The sequence below is a fragment of the Carcharodon carcharias genome, chromosome 16, assembly GCF_017639515.1.
Source record: "Carcharodon carcharias isolate sCarCar2 chromosome 16, sCarCar2.pri, whole genome shotgun sequence".
Lineage (NCBI taxonomy): Eukaryota > Metazoa > Chordata > Chondrichthyes > Lamniformes > Lamnidae > Carcharodon > Carcharodon carcharias.
This window is the reverse complement of record NC_054482.1, coordinates 101,160,041-101,185,892: the sequence shown is the minus strand read 5'-3', so window position 1 is coordinate 101,185,892 and position 25,852 is coordinate 101,160,041. Positions and strand designations below refer to the sequence as shown.

The following is a 25,852-nucleotide window of genomic DNA, read 5'->3' as shown; positions in this document are numbered from 1 at the left end:
GCACCTCGCCTGCTCTGCCTTTCAACGAGATCATGGCTGACCTGATTGTGGCTTCAACTCCACGTTCCTACCTACCCGTGATATCCTTTGACTCACTTGTTCTTCAAGAATCTATCCATCTCTGCCTTAAAAATATGAGAGCCCATTGTACACACCAAGGTCCCACAAATAGAGAGATCTGTTTTGTTGATTTTTGTTTTAAATCTAATTTAACCAAGACATCTGAGGAACTCTTACACTCATGAATATTGAAATAGAATCTTTCATATGCTCTTGAACATGTAGACATCAGGTAGTTCAACATCACTGATGTGTTAATTAAAGTTACATGCTCAAGCCCTGGAGTGAGGCTTGAATACATGAACTTCTAATTCAGGCTGTGATTCAGAACCATGAAGTCTTACAAATAACTGCTATGGCCTTTGCGAAGGAAGGGAGTAATTGGGCCACAAGGTAAACAGTTGCTGGGCACAACTTGGCCTTTGCTCACTTAGTTCATCGTAACAAAGATATGTTATACAATTAGGCTAGGGAGAGATATATGTTAGCCATGATGATGTAGACAAGAGGGTTAGGCGTCAATATGAATACTCTCTATAGTCAGCAGTTGAATTTTAGTTTCATTGAGCGCATTAGAATAATGACTGCTTGGTTGTGTTACTGGAGGGGCTTCTAGTATTTTTGCAGTAGTACTCCAGCGCTTCAAAAGATTGAGGGGAAAAAAGTAAAATTATTGGCAAGGTCGGGTGTAAAAAGGAAACGCCAATGTATTGTGTAGTTGATCCTTTTCACACTATAACCCTTTCCGATTACCCTATTAAAAATGTTAGTTACCAGATAATAAACAAAGTGCAGCCCAGTATTGAATTACTTCCACCCACAGGGGTATAGTATTGCTTCACTTTCATGATTGAACCTAACCAAATGCATTCCATATGTCCAGTATTCGGTTCAACAGTCCAGAATATTTTAAGACTTGTAAGTATGCTACAGTGTTATTTTTGTCTTTAAGGGAGAACTTTGTCATCATGTTTGACAGTTATGCAATAATCAAATTTATATTCTCATTAAAGCTACTAACTAAACAAGAAGCATTTGATCATTGGCATTTTATGTGACCAACCCTGGCTGTCTCTAAAACCCAACTTTCTCAATTGCTCTTGCAATGTGGCAGCATTCAACTGTTGGGTATGAGGATGCAATGTAAGGTTTCGTAAAAGGCAATCTATGCCTGTGATATTAAGAATGTTTTCAATTTAGGTGTTTGTGAACATCAAGATACACAGCTCGATGCACAGTGTCTGTGGTCCAATTGGTTGGTATGGTGTTATGGATAAGCTCTTTTCCTGGAAGTGTGAAGCAGGGCACTTAATACCTGTGAGCAGTTTTGAAAAGCATATCTTTTTAAAGAAAATTTTTATTTGTTATAATGCTACTATTTTCATTATAGAAAATATTTAAATTTTGTATAAAGATATAATAATCTGCTTTGTTTCTGTTGTTAGCTGGTACCTAAAAATGCTGCAGTGCTGGAGATGTAAACAGTGGTTCCATGAAGCTTGTATACAATGCTTACAGAAGCCTATGCTTTATGGAGACAGGTGAAGTCATATGTTCATGTTTAAAGCAAATCTGTAAATTCTTTTACAACAGCTGTGACTTTTTTTAAACGGGTATCATGGCGCTAGCCCCATGTCCAAATCTGACTACATGCTCACTAGCATCTCTATATTGCATAACTCAATATAGGCAAACAGCTAACTATACAATTGACTTTTTGGTGATCGCCAATTTTTGGATTTCATTTTAAAAGTTGTGACTGACTGCGATGGATTATAATTAGTACATCATGTGGTGTAAAGTTGGAGCGTTGTTAGACTACTGCTTTGAGGTGATCTCTCATCATTTGCCAGAATGCTGACTTGTCATCATGGCAAAACTAAAACCTCACATCAGCAAAAAATGCATAGTTTAGCTGTCATATACTAAAGTCAGTTACTTATCATAAAATCTGAATTATAAATCTTTTTCCTTATTTAGAGGACAAAAATGCATATATGGGTCCAAATTTGCATGATTCAGCAAGAGTTATTTAAGAGGATGACACCAGAAATATGTGGATTATAACAGGAAAGGATTGACAGACTGAGTCTCCTCTCTCAAAAATAGAAGGCAGATGGGTGACCTAAAACTCTGTTTCAAGTGTATGTTAATGTTTAGACTAGATGTGCGGGAGTTATAGGCCACATACTTACCTCTAGCTCTGGCAATTGTGAAATTCTTTTTCTTGTCTGGGCCAACTGAAATGTCATTAAGTAGAGACAAAATGTCTCCAAGTAGGTGGATATATAAGAGAGAGAATCTGTTTGGATAATGTCACATAACCACCAGTTAACCTTTTCAGAAGTCTGAATTTAAGTTTCTGATTCACTACTTTGGTTGTAACAGGTGTGATTGGGGTACTGAGGATGAGTAAACATGAAGTAAATAACTCCATTATGGAGAGGAAAATAATTTTGCTTAACGAAAGAAATAATCTGATTATATAATACCTTTTACAAACTCAAGACATCCCAGAGTGCCTCACAGTCAATAAATAACCACTTAATTTGTTTTAGTGATGTTAGAGTCCTGGAGGCAAGGCCGCTGTTCTTTGAAAAGTGCTATGGGATATTTTATATCCATCTGAGAGAAGGCAAACGGCACCTTAGTTTAACGCCTTGTCCAAAAGACCACATCTCCAAAAGTGCAGCATTTCCTGAGTAATGCACTAAAATGTCAACCTAGCTCAAGTGTTTGAGTGATGCACAACCTATTGACTCAGTATGAGGCAAATGTCCCTTCATAGCTCCATGATAATGCAGCAACCAGAAGGTCCCCATGCACAAGTCGGCCCCTTTGAGTCACGACGCATGGCTTTGCAAATTTTAAAGAGCCCAAATTAATTGCATTAAAAAAAAATAAGGGATATGTAGTTATGAGGGTGACCACTGAGCCAAACCTGATTTTTGTTTGTTTTTGACTCGTAATCCTTGAGCTCAGCTTCAAATTTTTCCTTGTAATGGAAGGGTAGGAAGAATCAGACATGGAAGAATCTGAATGTTTACTTGAATGGGGAAAGACAGCCTCTCCTTCTGGTGGAAGCATTGACTCAAATGAGTTAAGATAATTGGATTGTCTATAATCTTTTATGTGCTCTATGCGATGAGTTGTACGTGGATACAAAAAGGGACATGAAATATAACCTCGGAACTATACACCAGCCCGTTTAATGTCAGTGATAAGGAAAGATATTTCTTTCCTAGAAGTTTTAAAGCACCTGGAGATAGAAAATACAACTAACAATAGCTAGCATGAATTCTGAAATCTTAAGTCATGCTTAACCATCCTCAGAGTAAAGAAGTAGCTGTCATTTGCTTGAATTTTAAAAAGACCTATCACATGTTAGGCTCTCGTCAAAGGTTAGGGTGTGTAGATTGAGACAATTAGCCAATTTGCTATCCATTCAGCTATAAAATAGAAAGCAGAGGGTAGGGGTAAGAGGTAGTCACTCAGACTGGAAGAAGGGGGAAAGTGGCATTCCACAAGGATTTGTGCTAGAACCACTGTTATAATTCGCCATCACAATTTGTAGATGATACCAAACTGGGAGATATAGCTAATAGAGGAAGAATACTCATGATATAAGACAACCAAAGAAAACTTGCAAACTAGGCAGTTAAGCAGCATAGAAAAATGTAAGGTAATGGACTTTTGTAGGGGAATGAGAAAACTGAGTGGGGTAGGTTTTGTTCCAGGTAAAGTTTTAAAATAATATTTTATTGCCCTTTTGCTTCATTAAGTTGGGCAGCCCCTTGTTATTCAATTTGTTTTCCTTGCCATTATTTTTCTTTTCTTGGTGGTTGTTGGGGACATTTAAATCACACCATACAAATGATGTGGATGTGTATCTCTTTAGAGGTGGCTTCCAATAACACTCCAAAATTAACATTTTGGAATAAAAGGATCTAGGGATTTAGATGAACAAATCAGTAAAAGTGGCATCATAGGTCAGCAAAACAGTTAAAAATGCTAACAAAGCACTGGGATTTCTCTAGAGATATAGAATTCAAAAGTAGTAAAATTATTGAACTTGTCAACAATAGGGTCCTCATCAGACTGCACTATGAGTACTGCACAATTCTGTTCTCAACTATAAAGGACATAGAAGCACAGGAGAAAATGCAAAACAAGATTTACAAGAATGGTAGTAGAATTGAAAGGGGATTGGAAAAGATTGAACAGGTTGGGGCTTTCTTTTCAGAAAAAACGACTTGGAGGAGACCGGTTGGAGGTCTTTAAAATAATGAATGGGTTGGACAGGGTGGATGTAGATGGTTAATAAATCCAGTAGGGAATTAAATATTTTTACTCAGAGTGGTTAAAATGTGGAACTCATGACTGCAGGAGATGGTTGAAGCAAAAAGCATAGATGCCCATCAGAAAAATGATTGATGGGTACACGTGAGAAAGGGGAATAGAAAGAAATGTTGAAAAGCTGAGGTGAGGAAAAGGAGTGGGAGGAGACATCTGTTGAGTACACACTCCAACTATTTGTGCTAAATGGTCTGTTATGTGCTTATATTCCAGTAGACATGAGAACTGTGTTTCCAAATTATGCTGCTAAAAATGAAGGGTTTTGTTTTCTCCCCTTTGTCCATTAGGTTCTATTTATTTATTTGTTCCGTTTGCAATTCTGGACCAGAATACCTCAAACGTCTACCTTTACGATGGTAAGGTATTGATTAATTGTTTGGTTTAGGGTTTTAAAACATGTAGTAGTGTTTTGCTCCAGTTTATCTAGTGTTTTCATAAATACTAGTTGACATTGATCGTAATTTCCTTTCATGCTCAGGAGATTAGATACAAACTTCATAAACAATAATACATTGTTCATACGTAATTTCCCTATGTCAGATGCATTTGAAGATCATGCACAAGATCTTCTAATTTACTTATGTCTAAAAATAGAGCTAATTTTCCAACCTAATTAATTATATAAATGATGAGTGTTAAATTACTGTTAGAAAGTACAAGCATTAAGAGTGCCCTAAATAAACTGAGCATTTTTTTTTGTAAATTGAAGTTTAATTCTGCGGTGTTCTGACTTAATTTAACCAATAGTATAATTGGACAAATTTGCATTGCTATTTGTCCAGTTTTCCAATGCACTGTGCATCAGTCCTTGGTTTTCAGTGTGCTGCGATTGGTAAACAAATGAACACTACTGAAGAAATGTGTTGAAAACCTTTTAAGATGTTTGCTCATGCGTGGATCTTAAAATGTATGTTAAACACTTTTTTCTCTCCCAGGGTTGACATAGCACACTTAAGCCTTTATAATCTAAGTGTTATTCATAAAAAGAAGTATTTTGATTCTGAGCTTGAATTGATGAATTACATTAATGAAAATTGGGACAAACTACAACCTGGTAAGGTAAGGTCTAGTTACAGTTTAGCACTGAATGTAATTGGTTAGTGGTGAGCAGAATCATGTTCCAGACTGTTGTTAGTCGCACCATATGATTGTTCAGCAATATTAATACATAATTTGGCCTCAAGTATTCCTTCACATAACTTTTCAGTGTAATTGTGGTTTGGTTTCTTTTGATACTTAATTTTACAATGGTTAAAATTGTTATTGAGCAAATTCAAAGCTGACTTTGTTTGGCTGGCACATGTTGACATTTATTTGTCTTTATTTCAAATATTTGACCTGCAAGTATGTTTATTATTCTGTTGAAGGGTTAATTTTCAGGAATCATACATTAATATAGTAGATTTGTGTTGAAGAATTGATGAACTTGAATTTAGAAATAATTAAAAGCACTTCGATTCACAATTTGTGTTCTAAAATAAATGAAAAATGCTTAATTTAAAGTCATGTATTGATTGTTACACATTAGAACTGGAAAATAATTATAAATTAAAATGTTGATATAAACTTAACATTTTAACTGAATTTACTAATATCAATCATAATTTTATGGGCTGTAACAATGAAACACATAACAAAAGGATGTTGAATTTATCTGTTTTCTTATTTGTTTGCAGCTTGTAGACACTCTAAAATCTGACCGATACGGTTATATTCGTGAAGCCCTAAATGAGAACAAATGCATGTAAGTGAGGTTATATCCCAAATAGAAATAATGGAATTAGCGATGTTTCAGGAGGAGAGAGATTTCTGCTCTTAACCCTGTTCACAAGTAGAGAAGTGGGGCAGGGAGTAGAAATCTGTTCTCAGTTATCAATTTTCATTCTAGCTTGTGTGCAGTCCTACTTGTCCATTACCCCAATTCTTGTTGACTTGTATTTGCACCATGTCCCTCAGCATGTTAAATTCAAAATCCCCATCCTTGTTTCAAATTCAGGTTAATATGGATGCCTTATGACTTGTGCTGCAGAGACTGCAATAACATTCCAAATGTAATCTGATAATTAGAATGGTTACTTCACAGAAAGAGGCCTTTTGGCCAGTTGTCATGAGTAAAGAACTACAATAGATATCGAAAAAGAAGGAAGACATTGAATGAAATAGTGATTAGGGGAAATGATGGGCCTAATAATGATATTTTCTGATTCCATTAAAAATTCTTGTTAGCTCCTGTTAACACATGCATACTTTCTTTATGCAGTTATCTTCTCTCATTGTAAATTTTAGCAAAGTTTTTGACAAGGTCCCATGAGGCAGTCTAGTCAGAAAATTAAAAGATCATGGGATCCAAGGAAAAGTGGCAAGTTGGATCCAAAATTGGCAAGAGGCAAAGGATTTTTAAAATTTTGTTTTTTGGTAATTGGAAAGTTTCTAGTTGGGCTCCATAAGGCTCAATTGTTGCTCATGGCATATATCAATGATTTAGACTTAAGTGTAGGGTGCATGATTAAGAAGTCTGCAGATGATATGAAAATCAACTGTGGTTGATAGTGAGGAAGAAAGCTGTAGACTGCAGAAAAATATCACTGGTCTAGTCAGGTAGGTAGAAAAGTGGCAAAATGGAATTCAATCCAGAGATGTGAGGCACTGGATTTGGAGACGGCAAAGAAGGCAAGGTAATGTAGAGTAAGTGGTACGGTATTGAGTAGTGTAGAGGAGTACAAGGACCTTGGAATGAATGTTAGAGATCCCTGTAGGTAACAGAGCTGGTAGATAAGGTGGCTAAGAAGGTATTTGAGATATTTTCCTTTATTGGCCAAGGCATGGAGTTTAAGAGCAGGGAGAATATGCTAGAACTGTATAAACCACTAGTTCAGTTGCAGCTCGAGTATTGTATACAGTTCTGATCACTGCATTACAGGATGGAAATGATTGCACCAGAGAGGATACAGAGGGGATTTACAAAGATGTTGCTAGGAATTGAGAATTTTAGCTATGAGAAAAGATTGGTTAGGCTGGTATTGTTTTCTTTGGAATAGAGGAGGCTGAGAGCAGATTTATTTGAGCTGTACAAAATTTGAGGGTCCAAGATAGTGAGTTGGAAGGACCTATTTCCTTTTGCAGGGATCAGTAACTGGGGGGGAGGGTGGGGAAAATAGATTTAAAGTAATCAGTAGAAGGCTTAGAGGGGAGCTGAGAGGATAGTGGGGTCTGGAGCTCAGTACCTGAAAGGGTGTTAGAGGCAGAAACTCTCATTGTATTAAAAAACTACTTCGATATGTACTTGAAATGTGGTAACCTATGAGGCTAAGAGCTAGAAAGTAGGATTGGGCTGGAGAGCTCTTTTTCAGCTGGAACGGACATGATGGGCTGAATAGCACCCTTCTGTTCATAGATCTTGGTAAACACTATGGAGTACAATAAGAGGAATGTATACCTTCTCCCTCTGGTGCACAACACAAAAATCTGAATGTCATTGTGTTTTGTTTTATATCTCACTGATCATTTAAAACTAATAATTTACTTAGGTTTATGTCTGGAAAAGAAATAAAGAAGAAGAAACATTTGTTTGGATTGCGAATTCGGGTGCCTCCCATCCCTCCCAATGGTGCAATGAAGGCTGAGGAAAGCACTGAGGAAGTTTCTCATGAATTTAAAATTAAAGGAAGAAAGTCCAGTAAATCCACACCTGTACCTGCACCAGTAGCTGCAAAAAGGTAAAGCACTTCACTATAATTGTTGTCCGTGGTTCTTTCAAGAAAGGTCTGAGACAAACTGATAGCTGTTAGAGGCAGTGAAAGTGCTCTCTGGACCAGCTATTGGGCCATTCTGGGATGCGCAGTGTCAGTAGTGCAAGAAGACCTGACTCTGTAGTTCCAAGTAGTGAGATTCTGCATTATGAAGATTTTAATAAGATAAAATAGGGTGTAAGACTGTAGATGTCTCTGCCACCTAAGATGCCATCCTGAAGTTAAAAGGCTATTGCCTCTTTTAAAATTTGATCCTTTTGTAATTTGGTATATCTTATTACCATTTTCCCCTTCCTTTCTAGTGTAACATTACTGAGTTTGGTCTTACTGCTATCCCAGATTGTATATTTTTAAAATTCTGTCATTTAAGTTATGATTGCATAGATTATTGTACTCCTGCATTTTTAACCTATGACTCAGATCATAGAGTAGTAAACCTTTGGGAAAATTATCCATTTCAAGATGTCTTAAGTAGATCTTGTAATTTCAGAATTAGTGGCCAGTGGTTGCAGAAAAGTAAATCAATAGCAGTGATTTAAGTGATTTTGTGTATTCAATATTAAAGCAAGAAGGCTTGAGAAATGCAAGGAGAAAATTGAGCTGAAACCTAAAAAATAGAGAAGGAAAGCAGCATCCAAGAAAAACAGCTGTTATCAAAATAAATAGGTCCAAACTATTTGGACTCTAGCTTTATGTATAATCGCTAATCTGCTTAATTAACAATTTATGATCACACTGGATCGCCATCTTGTTGTGATCAGGTGAGGAGGGGTCGACTGGCCCTCCTCTTTTCCCTCCTCTCATTTGACTGCAACGGTTTTTTTTGAAGAAGTTAAATTTCCCAATTCAGTAGGTATATAACTGTTTACGCGTTGGTTCTTTTATGATCACAATCAGGTTTTCTTGAGTTTAATAAAAAGCAGTTCGCTTTATTATACTTAAGCCGCTCTAAGTAAAATAATAATTATGCTTTGACAGTGCAAACACTTGAAGATCATGCAAGCACACCAATAGATTAAAGTGGGGAAGGGTAGATTTGTCAACTTAGTGCCCAGAGAAATAAAAGGGGTATACTGTCCATAGTTTGGTGAGTTGGCTGGTTTTGATGGTCCTGATGCTTCTGATTTAAAGATGTAGACTGCCGATTTGGCTATTCTCCTGGTAATGGTACTGCTGGATTGAATTCTTTTAAAAGTTTCTGTCTGTAGCAAGGGTGTCCCTGGATGGTCACGGCCAGTAAATGGTTGAAGCTTGCAAGGTGGGTTGGAGAGAAAAGCAGGAAGGAGGGACCCCGTTCTGTGTTCTCTCATCAGCTTCTTGTCCTCTTACTGCAGAGAAAGTAGATGTTTAAACACACAAAGGATGGGCCTGTCACATGACCAGTGATTCAGACATGGTTGTGACCAGTGTATTATCCCTTGGAACTTATCAGTTCACGTCTGACAACCCTCATACTCAGCCAGTGTCCCATTGTTCAAGTGGTTGGGTTGACCGTATTCCCACGGTAGCTTCCTTTATTCTTTCATGAGATGTAGGCATCTCTGGCAAGGGCAGCATTTGTTGCCCATCCCAAATTGCCCTTGAACCGAGTGGCTTTCCAGGCTGCTTCCGAAGGCATTTAAGCAATGCTTCCCAAACTTTTTCCCACTGTGACCCCATTTCGAGCTTCAAAATTTCTGTGATCTCTCAGTGGGAGCTGAGAGAGGTGGGTGGTTGAGAAACCTGAGAACAAGGCCGTTGTGGGCAGAATTTTTAATTTTCACATTTTTGAAAGCTTAGCTTTTCAGTGTCTTTTTTTTGGAGCAGGAATCAGGCCTCAAAGCATCACCCGCCGTTTTTTTTAAAAAGTGAGGATTTAAAGGGGCTGTTAACATTATCAGAGAGTTCCATTGCAGCTGGCGAGCTCGTGACCCCAAAGATGTGCTGGGACCCCGCCTCCCCACCAGAAGTGCCCACATAAGAATTGCATGGCAATTGCCTGGGAAGCTCAAACTTCCATTGGGCAATTGGCCTGCAATGGGAACCACCTAAAACTCTTACTTAAATCACAAACCTCGGATGGTTTGGACTGTCTTACAGGAATAATTAACCAGAAAAGGCTAGAATTAAAATTACTCCTAACTCCTGGCTAACTGCACTGTAATAGCACTGACCCCCTACTCACTTGGGGCATACTTATTTATCACCTTGTTCTGAAAGAACTCTTTTAGGTTCCATGTGTTTTCCCTTCCTAATAGCACTGTGGGTGTACCTACACCAGTAGCCTGCAGCAATTTAAGAAGATGGCTCACCACCTTCTTAAGGGCAATTAGGGATGCCCATTCCCTGTGAAAGAATACATTTTAAAAAGCCCTCTAAATGTTATGTAACAATTTTGTGTAGATTTTACATTATAATGACTCAATGTATTTTTCTCCCAATAGTGTATTAAATAATGGCATTGGCAAAAAAGGCAAGAAAAGGCCTTCAGTTGAGCCTTCTGAACAATACACAAAGTTGAAGGTCAAGAGATTTTCTGACTCAAATGTAGTAAGTATACTTTTTCCCATTAATGCCCCTCCATTACAGCTTGGCCAATGGCACTAATAAGATGTGAAGAAGTATAATTGAACAAGCAGAAACCATCTTAGTTAAATGATTCGTCACATGATCCTTTACAGATAAGGGTTCATAAGCCATGACTAACTACTTGAGTTGAGATTATTTTGACTGTGGAGGTCACACCTGTGATGTGTCTTCCTGTCTGTACCTGTGTATTTGTAGCAGGGATCAGTGGATACTGATCAAGGGTGGTAATTCTGACAGATTTTTGTGTATGTTCACAACTCAGTATGAGATTAGTTAAATTGGCTAAAAGGAGGAAACCTAGGAATGGAGTCCATATAGCTCAGTGCCGCTGTGTTAATAGTTGATAATTGAATTGAAACAAATTAATTCGTTCAGTGAGATAGAACCAGTTTAAGGAAACTGTGATAAGCAGCACAAATAATATTTTATTTATTTAGATAATTGGTTTGGAGATGATACAAAAATGAACAGCCATTTTATTGTGCATGTATTTGGACTAGGTCATTCAGCAAATATGAAATTATTTTTGAAGACTGCAGTTTGAACCAGCTGAAGCTTACTGCTATGCCCTCTCTGACCAACTTTGGTTGTTATGTATAATGAAGGCATATAAGGGAAGATGGCTGCATGGACACAGAGTTGGCTGGATGACAAGAAACAGAGTCATGGTAAAAGGTTGCCTTTTGGACTGGAGGAAGGTATACAGTATGATTCCCTGGGTGTTAGTAGACTTGGGTGTCCAGGTATTGTGAACTGTGAGGAAGGTATTGATGGGCTTCAAGAGGGCATATACAGGCTAGTGCAATGGGCAGAAAAGTGGCAGATGAAATATAATGCAGAGAAGTGTGAAATGATACATTTTGGTAGGAAGAATGAAGAGAGACAACATAAAATAAAGGGTACAATTCTAAAGGAGATGCAGGATAGGTGGGACCTGGATGTATATGTGCATAAGTCATTGAAGGTGGCAGGATGAGGTTGAAAGTGGTTAATAAAGTAAATGGCGCCGTAGGCTTTATCAATAGAGGCATAGAGCACAAATGCAAGAAAGTGTTGATGAGCCTATTAAAACACTGGTTCAGCCTCAACTGGAGTATAGTGTCCAATTCTGAGTGTCATGTTTTAGGAAGGATATGAAGGCATTAGTGAAGGTTTAAAAAAGATTTACCATTATGGCTCCAGAAATGAGTGTCTTCAGTTACATAAATCAGTTGGAAAATCTGGGCTGGTTCTCCTCAGAAGAGAAGTTTGAGAGGAGATTTGTGTGGTGCTCAAAATCATGAGTGTCTAGACAGATCAAATTTGTTCCTTTTGGTGGAAGGATAGAGAACCAGAGGAAACGGATTTATGGTGATTGGCAAAAGAACCAGAGGTAGCTTAGGTAAAACGTTTTTACATAGTGAGTGCTTAGGATCTGGAAAGCATTGCCTGAGAGTTTGGTGGGGCAGATTCAATCGTCGCTTTCTAAATGAACCTGGATAAGCACCTTAACAGACAATATTTACAGGGCTATGGGAAAGAGTGCAGGGAGAGGGACCAGCTTAATTCCTCATGCCAACTCTCTGCAAGGGCGTGATGGGCCCAATGGCCACCACCTCTGTTATCACCATTCTAATTCATTGTTTGAAAATTCCTAAACCAGTCCTAGCTGGAAAATTTTAGATGAATAATTTTAATGAATCTTTTTTCTATACAGTTCCTTACAAAATATACTAATAGATGATTGCTGTGTGAAATTAGTACTTTACTAAAGTATTAAAGTCTGATATTAGACTTTACTAAAGTCTAATATCAATCATCAAAACTGCATTATCTGCCATTAATCTCATTAAATGAACATTTGCTTATAGTCATGTAAATGTATACACAGAAATGGAAAGATTTTTAATGTTAAACTCATTCCTATCACTGGGAACAAAGGGAGGGTTTTAAAGGGAGAAGAACTTGATTAACAACTGGAACCCTAAATTAAAATTCAGGTCAAGAAGTAGACAAAAGTTTGGAAGGCTAACTTAAGATTTCCTTTCTGAAAGCAGTTAAGTCAAAATATTGAAGTAAGTTGCATTTGCGGCTAACTATTATTCTCATTAGTGTATTGAATTTGATGCCATTTAAAGCCTTGGTGATAGTAATGTGTAATTCACTGTGCCATGGTGTGGTGGGTGTGTTGTACTTTTGTGTAGATCATGAGTTCTTCATTTTGGCTGTGCATCTGAGGGGTAAAGCAGAGACTAGATGTAACCCACAGAATCTCACAGTGCAGAAGAGGCCTTTTGGCTCATCCAGCCTGCTCCTACACATGAGAAACACCTGACCTACCTACCTATTCCCATTTACCAGCACTTGGCCCATAGCCTTGAATGTTATGACGTACCAAGTGCTCATCCAGGTACTTTTTAAAAGATGTGAGGCAACCCGTCTCCACCACCCTCCCAGGCAGCGCATTCCAGACCATCACCACCCTCTGGGTAAAGAAGTTTTTCCTCGCATCCCCCCTAAACCTCCTGCCCCTCACCTTGAACTTAAGCCCCCTCGTGACTGACCCTTCAACTAAGGGGAACAGTTGCTCCCAATCCACCCTGTTCATGCCCCTCATAATCTTGTACACCTCGCCCCTCGGTCTTCTCTGCTCCAATGAAAACAACCCAAGTCTATCCAACCTCTCTTCATAACTTAAATGTTTCATCCCAGGCAACATCCTGGTGAATCTCCTCTGCACCCCTCCAGTGCAATCACATCCTTCCTATAATATGGCGACCAGAACTGCACACAGTACTCCAGCTGTGGCCTCACCAAGGTTCTATACAACTCCAACATGACCTCCCTACATTTGTAATCTGTGCCTCGATTGATAAAGGCAAGTGTCTCATATGCCTTTTTCACCACCCCCTCCGCCTTCAGAGATCTGTGGACACACACGCCAAGGTCTCTCTGTTCCTCAGAACTTCCGAGTGTCATGACAATAATTGAATACTTCCTTGTCAAATTACTCCTTCCAAAATGTACCACCTCACACTTTTCAGGGTTAAATTCCATCTGCCCGTTTGACCATCCCGTCTATATCTTCCTGTAGCCCAAGACACTCCACCTCACTGTTAACCACCCGGCCAATCTTTGTGTCATCTGCAAACTTACTAATCCTACCCCCCACATAGTCATCTATGTCATTTATATAAATGATGAATAATAGGGGATCCAGCACAGATCCCTGTGGTACACGACTGGACACGGGCTTCCATGTCACTAAAGCGTCCTTCTGTCATCACCCTCTGCCTCCTACAACTAAGCCTTTTATTTTTAGTTGTATTTAGAAATGCAGACATTTTTGAGGTTTGTTCTGAAATCTTATTTTTCATTTTCATTACTTCCAGGAAAGTGAGAAAAGCAACCAAAGCCACTGTGACATTCAGGACCAATCTGCAATGCTAGATACGCTTGCCTTGGATCTTCCTGGTCCCAAAAGGTAGTTGATGAGTTTTAAAAATATTTTGTAGAAAAGATATTCTTAACATAATGCTTAATCATTTTGACATGCTTTTACCAGAGTAATAATCATACTGAAGACTGTTAAGTTTATATACAACAATTTAACTTTCAAGTAAGAATATAAAAAATCAGATCATCCCTCAAGCTTGCTCTGCCATTCAGTAAGGTCATGGTTAAACCTCTACATTAATGTCACTTTCTTGTCCTATCTCCAGTTCCCTTTACTCCCTTAGTGCCCAAAAATATATTGATCTCCAATCTTGACTATCCTTGGTGGCTGTGAAAACTCAATTACTTTGAATAGAGAATTCCAATGTTTCAGAGTAATGGAATGCCACCTCATCTCAGTCCTAAATTGCTCACCACTTATCCTGAGGTTATGACACCCCTGGCATTAGACTCTCCAGCCAGGGGAAATAACCTCTGTGTTTACCCTATCAAACCTTCTTCGAAACCCCAGAGAATATTGGCCCATTCTATTCTTGGGCACCCCTCTTGTTTTGGGAATCAATCTAGTGAACCTAAGTCAACTATATCTTTCCTTGGGTAAAGTGACTAAAGCTACACAGTACTTCAGATGTGGTCTCACCAATGCCCCATATAATTGCAGAAGACTTTATTACTGCCATTACCTAGTAATGAAGGCTGAAAAACCATTTCCTTCCTAATTCCTTGCTGTAACTGCATGAATTTTTGATTCATATTCAAGCACGTAAGAATCCCTCTGAATCACATTTGTTCACCTTTTGTTTTTTTTAAAAATTCTGGTTTTCTATTCATCCTGCCAACATAAATAATTTCGCATTTTGCCACATTATACTCCATCTGCTACTTTTTTGCCAAGCCACTTAACTGCACCATATCCTTTTGCAGCCCTTTCCCTCACAGTTTACTTTCCCACCTACCTTTGTATTGTAGGCAAAATTGGATATATTACACTCGGCCCCTTCATTTTAAATCATTGACATTGCTTGAACCTCAGATGTTCGCAATCTATGATCCCTGCAGCACTCCACTAGTTTCACCCTGCATCCTGAGAATTACCTGTTCGTTCCTTCTGTGTTTTTTGTCTGTTAAACAATCTTCAATCCATGCTAATATATTACCTGCAATTCCATGAGCCCTAACCTTGCATAGCACCCTCTAGTATGGCACCTTATCAAAAGCCTCTGAAAATCAAAATATACTACATCCAATGGTGTCTCTTCTCTCTCTCTCTCTCCCCCCCCCCCCCCCCCCCCCCATATGCACCCTCATTGTTACACCCTCAAAAAAACACTAGGTTTGTCAAGCATGATTTTCCTTTCGTAAAACCATGTTGACTCTGATCATGCTCTGTTATTGGATCCTTAATAATGGATTCTAGCTTTTTCCCTCCCAATTGTGTCAGATTAACTGGCCTATAGTTCCCCATTTCCCCCCCCCATTCCTTTCTTGATCAGAAGGGTTACATTTGCTACTTTCCAATCAACAGGGACTATTTAGAATCAAGTGAATTCTGGAAGATCAAAAACAATATATGCACCATCTCTGCAGGCACCTCTTTTAAAACTCATCAGGTCCAGGGGATTTGTCAACTTTTAGTTCCATTAATTTATCCAGTACTTTTTTCTTTAATTACTTCAAATTGCTCTTTCATTAAACACTTGGTTCCCCACAATGTCCTTTTATATTCTTTGTGTCTTCTACTGTGAACACTGACACAATATTTAATGCCTTCTTCATTTCTTTATTTCCCATTATAATTTTTCCTGTTTCAACCTGAGACTCCAGTGTTTACTTTCACTAATCATTTCCTCTTTTTATGCTTATAAACAAATTCTTATTTGTTTTTATATTTCTTGCTAGTTTTTCTTCATTCAATTTCTTGGTTATCCTTTGCTGATTTTTAAAACCTTCCCAATTCTCAGGCTTGCTACGTTATTTGACAACATTGTAAATTTCTCCTTTTAATCCGTAACTTCTCTAGTTAGCCATGCTTGAACCACTCTTCTAATGTTTTTTTTATCAAGAAGTTGTCTATTTGTTAGTTATGAATTATTCATTTTATGTTTGCAATTGCTTACTTACCATCATATCTTTTAATCTAATTTCCTAATCTACTCAATTGACCAGCCCCCCTTAAATGTCTGTATAATTAGCTTTCTTTAAATTTAAGCCCCAATTTTGAACTTAACCACATCACTTTGAAATTTATGAAATTGTTCTTCAAAATATTGTTTTTTTTTTGCATTCTAGGAGGCTTGTTGAGAAAACTGCACAATCCTCTAATACCTCTGATGTAGAATCCACTGGTGCAGCCAGCACCACAGAAACTACCTCAACTAGTCTGTCTAGACAGTCCAGGTGATCAGCCATTACTTTCTTTAAAAAGATCTAATTGTAAGCTGCTGAGTATTTCAGCCCAATCAAAACAAAAACTTAATATTGGTAAAACTGATTGAGATTAGGGTTTAATCCACCTGTAAAACTGTATGCTCTTCACTAGCTGCAATGGTGCCTGGTGTTTTGAGGTTAATGTTGACTATATCATAAGAAATAGATGTCTGAACCACGGATTCACAACTGTTTACAGTTGCTCACATAGCAGGTGAGCCCTATTTTAAAGCAGTTTCTGTAACATTTAAGTTTATTTTTGTTTTATCACTTAAAAATTAATCCATGTTTATTACTTATGGGAAATAGATATTGACTTGTGTTTGGTAATAAAATCTAACACTGCATTGCCTTTAATGAGATGGCAAAGTTTATTTAGTTGATAACTATGTATGGAATGCATATTGCCAATACTTACAATTTCTTTGAGTGTCTCAATTTCTGTGATTTGGAAAAGTTCAAGTGTTTGCACTTTACACAGGGAATTTAAATCTAGCTTTTACATGTTTAAATGCTCTTGCCTCTTGAAAAATCTCTAAATTGCAAGCATTGGTAATACTGGGATTGTTTCACCAGCATTGATTGCGTGGAAGCAGCTGATCTGAGGCATCTTAGGAAAAGTCTGCTTTCTTTACTCAGAACCAACAATAACAGGAGAAATCTCTTAAGAACCCTACATTTTGCTTCCTTTATTAAGCTTATGTATGTACATTACACATTTCTTGCTTTCATGTTTTTGAATTCCTTTGTGCTGCTGGAGAATCTTGTTCGACATACTCTCTGCAATAATGAGTTACTTTGGCTGGCACTTGACAGACTACTGAAATCTAATGTAGGAATGGAAGGTATAATTGACCTGGATTTCATGGCAGTAATTATGTCAAAACTATCAACATTCTATTATTACCCCTCTGAAACCAACAGCAACTTCTGAAATCCACAAATATGCTGTTAAATGTGGAAATCCAAAAACTGGCATCAATGATTCTACTCTTTGCTGTTGAGGTCCCTGTACACACTGCAGCCGCTTAGAATCATTGAACTGATGAGAATTTGCCCTTTCACTCTGTGATATTGCTGTTAAAATCACCAAAAGTTACGCCTTCAGGGCAAACTAAATCATAGCTATTTCTGAAGAATCTCTATGGCCCTGGAAAACTAATTTCATAATTTTATAACGACATATTTTTCCATTCTGATAATTTCAACTTTTTAGTTTTTTAAGTTTGCTTCTATCTTTAAGCATCTTATGTGCCTCAATCGTTTATTTAACTCTGTAAAATTTATTTAATAAGTGAAGGATAAGCAGTACATTTTATTTTCTGGTTTGCTTCTGAGAACATTTCAATGTGGATTGCTTGCCTTGGTGACATCACTGTTGTTGGACTCCTAGAGATCCGCTTGACTTGGTGCCAAATTCAAATTAATGATGGAAGGGTAAAATACAAGCCATGTTGATCTCTAGATCTTTGTGGGCAGCTTTCTTTGAGATCAGTGACAAGGGCCATCGCTTCACCACTGACAGTGAAACCTGAGCCAATCTGATGCCAAAACGGCTTGATCTCAAAACTTTTAATTTGGTTTGTCTCAACAGTAAGTGATAGTGTTCCTTAATCTTGACCTGAAACATGAACTGTGTTTCCCTCCACAGATGCTGCCTGACCTGCTGAGTATTTCCAACATTTTTTGTTTTTATTTAAGATTTCCAGCATCTGCAGTATTTTGTTGTACTCCAGAATGGTCGTATGGTTTATTGCATATTTTATAGAAGCTAAAGTTAAAGCTGCATTTGTAATGAGTATCTCTGTAAAATGTTTATATTGGTATGTAAAGGTTAGATCCAGTTCTATGCTTTACTGGCTGCTTTCTGGAATAGAATTAATTACGTATTTTTATAAAAAACTTAATTTTATAAAATCAAATACTGGGAGTTGAAAGCAAAATATGAATAGTAAAAGCAGAGTACCGCGGATGCTGGAGATCTGAAATAAACAGAGTGGTGGAAAAACTCAGCAGTCTTCAGAGAGAGAAACAGTGTTAAAGTTTCGAGTCCAATATGACTTGTTTCTCTCTCTCCACAGATGTTACCAGACCTGCTGAGTTTTTCCAGCACTTTCTGTTTTTGTATTAGGAAAACGTGCATGCTTGCCACCTCCCTTCACTATATTGTATTAAGTTTCTGAATAGGTTTTGATCAATTCAGTGAATGTCAACTGCATCGAAATTCCTCATTTTTTGTGCTGTCATACCCTAAACTTTTGAAGTGACATGTTTTTTCTACATTTTGAGAATCTGTAAAACTTAATTGAATTATGTTTTATATGTGAAAATATAGGTGCAGTTTTAAAATAGCCCTTCATTTTAACTGTAGAAATGCCCTTTATGAGGAGAGAAATTAGAATTTATAAGCACTAATTTATGGAATAGTTTTTCTGCTGAACAAATAACTTCTATTAGTTTGCAAATTGAACTTGCATTTACATCTTCTCTCAAATCACGAATTTAGAAAATGGATTCTGGCTATTACAAGTTAATTCTGTCGTTAGAAACATTATGACAGACTGTTTTATAGCAGTACCTATGCAGTTAAATTGGATTAAACTTAATGTTCTTGAGATGTAAAATTATTACAGCAATTTTTGTTGAAAATTAGGCTTCTCAATGTTTTTTTTTAGGCCAAGTGTTACTTTTGAAAATTTCAGCTTATGTATCTTTTATTTTGATTTAGTCTCTCTGGTCCAAGAAGGAGAACTCGCACTGGTAGATCTTGGCCATTAACGTTGCAACGTTTGAAAAAAAGACGAGGCCGTGCTTCACCTAGAACCTTTCAGGCCCAGACGTCAGAAAGTGGAAATGATAATGATGAAAAAGATGATTGCCAGTATGAAGGACTTGATACGGAAATCATGAATGATCAGGATATGCACCTGAATCATTTAAAATCATCAATTACTAACTATTTTGGTGCTGCTGGTAGACTTGCCTGTGGTGAAAAGTATCGAATCCTGGCTCGTCGAGTAACTCTGGATGGCAAAGTGCAGTACCTAGTGGAATGGGAAGGAATAACTGCATCTTGATTCCTTGTAATATTCAAGTTTCTTTTAGAAGCTTAGTTTATCTTGTGAACTCTTGAACTTTTGAAGCTGATCTTCAGACAGACATTAAGGTCTTAATGTGTCTCTGCTCCTATGTATTTTTAGTAAATTTTATTCCTATGCAACTGAGATCTTTAAACCCTGGGAGTGGGTAATTTTGAGTGTAAATGTTAATTAGCCATAATCTTCAATATTTTCAGGAACCATTTGCAATATTTTACAGTGACTTTTTCCACTCAGGCTTGATCTAAGAATTTTGGTGCTACTGCTTACAACGGTGTACTTAAACAATACCTGCAGGGATTAATTGATCTGTAGGTCAGTCTGTACCAAAATGAAGTTTGAAGTTATGTAATTTTTTTATATTGTCTGTAGTGTTGGTAGATGTTCTCAGATTTTTATGTTGAATTCACAGGGTGAACAGAGTATTGCCTTTTGATGTAGCTGTACTGTACCTGGCAACTTTGTACCTTAATGATCACATTGATACCTCTGGAATTTTTAAAAATATTATCCAGGATTGTTTTTAAAACTGGCAACTTTTTGTAATGCTAGTGTAAGCAAATTTGTTAGTTATTGCCATGTGTTTCTAAATAATTTGAAATGGGCTGGTTTAGCCAAAGAATAAAGAATTAAATTCACACAGATTTTGAAGTAGAAATTGGGAAGCATATAGTTTTTCAAAGATTCACATTAAATTTACACACAATGTTGACCACCATCTCATTCCACAATCTGCACCGTTTTCCCCCTCTCTTCACTTCTGTTGTTCTGCCTTTTCGTATTTTAGTGAATCACCTTCATTTATTTCCAGGTGTCTAAGGTTCCAGTTCTTATTGGACTGAGATTCCATGGGCACTGGTGCACTGTCAGTTTTGCATCAGAGTTGCTGCCTTCAGCATTGGGACGTGGGTATTGCTAGCTGATTTTGCCCATCATTAGTTTCCCTGTGCTTGAGATGGTGAGCCTTTCTGAACCACTGTAGCCCTTGTGGTGAGTGTGCACCCAGAGTTCCAAGGGATTTCAATTCAGTGAGAGTGATGTATCTAATTCTGGATGGTTGGGAGTGTGGGTGAAACTTGGAGGCAATTATGCTCCCATGCACCTGCTACCCTTGCCTTTCCAGATGCTGGTTGCTCTGGGTTTAGGAGGTGCTTTCAAAGAAGCCCTCATGAGTTGCTGCAGTAGAAAGCAGATATTGCATCTATGGAAAGTGGAGAAATTAGGCTAGTGAAACTAACTCTACTTCATCTGCAAAATATATTTGCATTTCGCTCCCCCTTGTGCAATGCTGCAAGAGATTAACTAGTATTACTTCAAAAATTTGCTCTTGTGGGCTGCTTACCTTGGATGGTGTTGACTTTCATGCAGCTCCATCAAAACAGGCAAATGAAGAGATTCCATCACATGACTTGTTATTTTCAGAAGTTGGCGAGGTTCTGGGTTGTCAGGCAGTGAGCCAAAGGCACAAAATGGTTGGCCTCTGAACTGCACTAGTAGCTATGGAGTTTGTGGCTGATCTGGTTGAGTTTCTGTAAATGGTAACCTCCCAGGACATTAAGACTTCGTAAAAACCAAACTGAACCTCTGTGGTTATTGGTGGGTAAATGCTCTTTGAAAGCATTGTTGATGCCTCCTCCCCTCACTTGGATTTGGAGCAAGTTGACAGGGAAATAATTGGTGAGGGTGGGTAAATATTGTAGTAGTTACACTGGGACAGCTTTATCTGAGGCACAACCAGTGCTGGAACAACGTGCAAATAGGCATTACTCGGGTTTAAATGAATAATGGCAAAATTATAACTGACTAGCACAGGAAAAAGTATACACAGATAAATCAACCTCTGTAGTGCTACCTAATGGCCAGAGCAAGTAACTACATAATTTACAACAACTGTTTACATACAAGATTTCTATTCTAAATGCTTACAAAGATTGTTTCGACTTTGAATTGTTGACATAAAAACATGACCAAAAATTTTGATAAAGTACAGAAGTGCAAGATATGAATTAATATTAGTCAATCTCTTGAGGCATTGTGCAAGGGGGAGTGATGACCAAGTGTGGTCTTCAGATGAAGCAGGGTTAGATGATTGGACTAGAACATGCAGATACTATTCACTCACCAGTGTAAAGCCACCCATTCCATTTTATATACCATTGAACTCTATTGAAGTTTTATGTCATTTGGGAGGCAAAGTGAAGTTTGTTGGGCAATAGTTTTAGTATAGGCTGAGGAGCTGGGTAATACAAAACTTAGATGCCACGGTGCCGCTGGCATTAGGGTGTAATTTATATAGAATGTTTATACATGGGAATACACTAAGGGGTAAATGAAGTGAGAGATCTTGGCGTACAAGTACACAGGTCCCTGAAGGCAGCAGTTCAAGTAGACATGGTTGCAACAAAGGTATATGGAATGCTCTCCTTCATTGGCAGAGGTATAGAATATAAAAGTAAGGATATAATGTTGGAATTGTATAAAACACTAGTGAGGCCACAACTGGAGTATTGTGTGCAGTTCTGGTCACCACATTACAGGAAGGACGTAATAGCTCTGGAGAGAGTGCAGAGGAGGTTTACAAGAATGTTGCCCAGGTTAGAAAAGTGTAGCTATGAGGAGAGATTGGATAGATTGGGGTTATTTTCCTTAGAACAAAGAAGGCTGAGAGGTGACTTGATTAAAGTGCACAAAATTATGAGGGGAATAGATAGAGTGGACAGGGTAAAATTGTTTCTCTTGGTGGAGAATTCTAGAACCAGGGAACATAGATTCAAGATAAGTGGCAGAAGGTGTAGGGGGGACATGAGGAAGAACCTTTTTACGCAGAGGGTAGTGGGTGGCTGGAATTCACTGCCCAAGTTGGTGGTAGAGGCAGAAACTCTAAACTCTTTTAAAAAGTACCTTAAGTGCTGTAAGCTGCAGGGCAATGGGCTGGGTGCAGGAAGGTGAGATTAAAAAGGGCACCTGGGTGTTCTTGGGCTGGCATGATCAAGATGGGCTGAATGGCTTCCTTCTGTGCTGTAACTTTTCTATGGTTCTATATGGGCTGTTTCCATCATAAACATGGACCTAGGATTTTATAATAGAGAACTTCATGCAAATTTTTGATGATGACAAAATAAGGTGTAGAGGAAATCCACACAGGCATAATTATTTTAATAAAAATATAATCGAGGTTAAATCAATGACATAGAGGAATCCTTAGTGGAAAATTGTTTTTCTGGCGAAGCTATGCCATTAAAAGAGAACATGCAGCACTGAAAAAGGCCATTCAGTCCAACCACTTCATTCTTGTTTTCCACTAGACCCTAGTTTCTCAAGTGCATCTATCCTGTTTGCCTCAGCCGTTCCACATTGTCACCACTTTCTGGGAATAGAAATTCATTATTTGTTGGTGACTATCAAGTTTTACTCTACCCTTAAGTGCTCCTCTCCACAGATGCTGCCAGACCTGCTGAGTTTTTCCAGGAATTTTTGTTTTTGTTTTGGATTTCCAGCATCCGCAGTTTTTTGCTTTTATAAATGCAAGCCTCTATTTCTGTCTGTGTTTGGTTACATATGTAATATTTCACTGTTTCACAGCAGGCTACTAATCTATTTTCCCTTGTGTTTTGATAGGCTTGAATAAAGTGGGAACGCTGTATCCTACTCTTAAAACCTTATAATTTTAGAGACTACTAGGCCACCCCTTAGCCTTCTCTTTTCAGGAGAAAGGAGACACAGTCTTGTTCACCCTTTCCGAATAGGTGGAATTTCTGGTACCCTCCTTGTAATTCTTTTTTCAACTTTTCCAGTATCTTTATATCCTTTTTATACTACGGCAGTTCATAGTACTCCAAGTATAGTTTAATCCAGCAAGACTTTTCCTTTTGAAATCCATGTTGACAATACATTATAGTTTTGATTTTTCGATGATTGTTTAACAAATTCTACTTTGCAATTCTATATCTCTAGAGATAAATTCTAGTGCTTAGTTTGCATTTTAAGGTATCAATAACCATTTCTTTTAGTGATTTGTATATTTGTAATCCAAGATCCCTTTGATCCTCTACCTCATTTAAATTATTATTTTCTAAGTAATGTGTGACTTTATTTTCATTAGCCAAATGTGTTGAAATTCATTTGTCAATCATATGCCTGTTCTGCAAGTTTATTAATGTTTTGTAATTTGTTGCAGTCCTCCTTATATTGACCATCTCCAATTTGTTGTCACCCACAAATTTAGTTGCTTTTTATTCCAAAGTTTAAATGGTCAATATAATTTTTTTAAAAAATTGTCTGAGCAATGATCTCTGAGACTCTACTTTCCACCTTCTGCCACTCTGAATAGTGCCCCTTTACCCCTGCTCTTTGCTTTCTGCCTTGAAGCCAGCTGGCTATCCATTCTGCTACTTGTCCTCTAATGTTATTCCTTAATCTATTATGTTGGATTTTATTGACGACCTTTTGGAAATTTAGGTAACTTACATCTTCATTACCCTTGTCTAATCTCTTTTCAAAGAATACAATGCTCAGACAAGACTTTTCCTTATGAAATCCATATTGACTATGCATTATATTTTCAGTTTTTTGATGTTCTATTTACTGCTTTGATAGGGATTCCATTACTTTTCACAGCACTTATGTTGACTAGTCTATAGTTCCCTGAACATATTCTATCTCCCTTCTTAAATATAGATCTTGCATTAACTATCCACCAGCCTTCTGGCATTACATCGTCTAACAAATTATTAAGTACGTGTAATGGTGCCTCTTTCCTAGAATCTTTTAAAATATACTGATCTGTTTGAACCAGGCGTTTTATCCTGAGTTTTATTTTATTCATTTACAGGATGTGAGCTTCGCTGCTGAGGCTGGCATTTATCGCCCATCCCTAATTGTCCTTGAGAAGGTGGGTGAGCTGCCTTCTTGAATCATTGCAGTCCATGTGGCTTAGGTGGTGTTAGGGAGGGATCTCCAGGATTTTGACCCAGTGACAGTGAAGGAACGGTGATATAATTTCAAGTCAGGATAGTGAGTGACTTGGAGGGGAACTTGCAGGTGGTGGTGCTCCCATGTACCTGGTGCCCTTGTCCTTCTAGATTGTAGCAGTCGTGGGTTAGGAAGGTGCTGTCTGAGGAGACTTGGTTTTTGTAGTGCATCTTGTATTTGGTACACGTTACTGTTTGTCGGTGATGGAGGGAGAGAGTGAATGTTTGTGGAATGGGTGCCAATCAAGCTTTGTCCTGGATGGTGTCAAGCTTTTTGAGTGCTGTTGGAAATGCACTCATCCAGACAAATGGAGAGTATTCCACCACATTCCTGACTTGTGCCTTGCGGATGGTGGACAGGCTTTGGGGAGTCAGGAGGTGCGTTACTCGCCACAGGATTCCTAGCCCCTGACCTGCTCTTGCAGCCACAGTATTTATATGGCTAGTCCGGTTCCATTTCTCTTCAATGGTAACCCCCCAGGATGTTGATGGTGGAGTATTTAGTGATTGTAATACCATTGACTAACATGGGGTAATGGTTAGATTTTCTCTTGTTGGAGATAGTCATTACCTGGCATTTGTGTGGCGGTGATGGTGTAGTGGTATTGTTGCTGGACTCCGGGGACCCGGATTCAAATCCCGCCACAGCATTTGGTGGAATTTCAGTTCAATAAAAATTTGGAATTAAAAGTCTAATGATGACCATGAAACCATTGTTGATCGCTGTAAAAACCCATCTAGTTCACTAATGTCCTTTAGGGAAGGAAATCTGTTATCCTTACCTGGTCTGGCCTACATTGTGACTCTTAAATGTCTTCTGAAATGGCCTAGCAAGTTGTTCAGTTGCATCAAACTGCTCCAAAGTTTTAAAAAGGAATGAAACTGCCCAGCATCGACCTAGGCACCGAAAATGACAGCACTAATCTCAGCCCTGTTGCACCTGCAAAGTCCTCCTTACAAATATCTGGGGGCTAGTGCCAAAATTGGGAGACTCTCACAGACTAGACAAGCAACAGTCTGACATAGTCATCCTTATGGAATCATATCTTACAGATAATGTCCCAGACACCACCATCACCATCCCTGGGTAGGGCAGAACAAGCAGAGATGGTGGCACAGTGGTATACAGTTAGGCGGGAGTTGCCCTGGGAGGCCTCAACCTCGACTCCAGACCCCATGAAGTCTCATA

The 25,852-nt window shown here is 38.2% G+C and overlaps 1 protein-coding gene across 2 annotated transcripts in view; it reads left to right on the top strand.

Moving 5' to 3' along the window:
* The window catches only part of mtf2 (metal response element binding transcription factor 2), a 41,869-nt gene extending 21,532 nt beyond the window's left edge, over nucleotides 1-20,337 (top strand). Inside the window, exons 7-15 of one of the 2 annotated variants that reach the window (XM_041208384.1) lie at nucleotides 1,506-1,601; nucleotides 4,704-4,772; nucleotides 5,352-5,475; nucleotides 6,093-6,160; nucleotides 7,944-8,132; nucleotides 10,589-10,694; nucleotides 14,105-14,196; nucleotides 16,458-16,565; nucleotides 19,324-20,337. In XM_041208384.1, the coding sequence (XP_041064318.1) occupies nucleotides 1,506-1,601; nucleotides 4,704-4,772; nucleotides 5,352-5,475; nucleotides 6,093-6,160; nucleotides 7,944-8,132; nucleotides 10,589-10,694; nucleotides 14,105-14,196; nucleotides 16,458-16,565; nucleotides 19,324-19,672 (1,201 nt within the window). In that variant the 3' untranslated portion in view covers nucleotides 19,673-20,337. The remainder of the gene's footprint in view (nucleotides 1-1,505; nucleotides 1,602-4,703; nucleotides 4,773-5,351; nucleotides 5,476-6,092; nucleotides 6,161-7,943; nucleotides 8,133-10,588; nucleotides 10,695-14,104; nucleotides 14,197-16,457; nucleotides 16,566-19,323) is intronic. The other variant, XM_041208385.1, reaches the window with a different exon arrangement.
* Nucleotides 20,338-25,852: the final 5,515 nt, after the last annotated feature.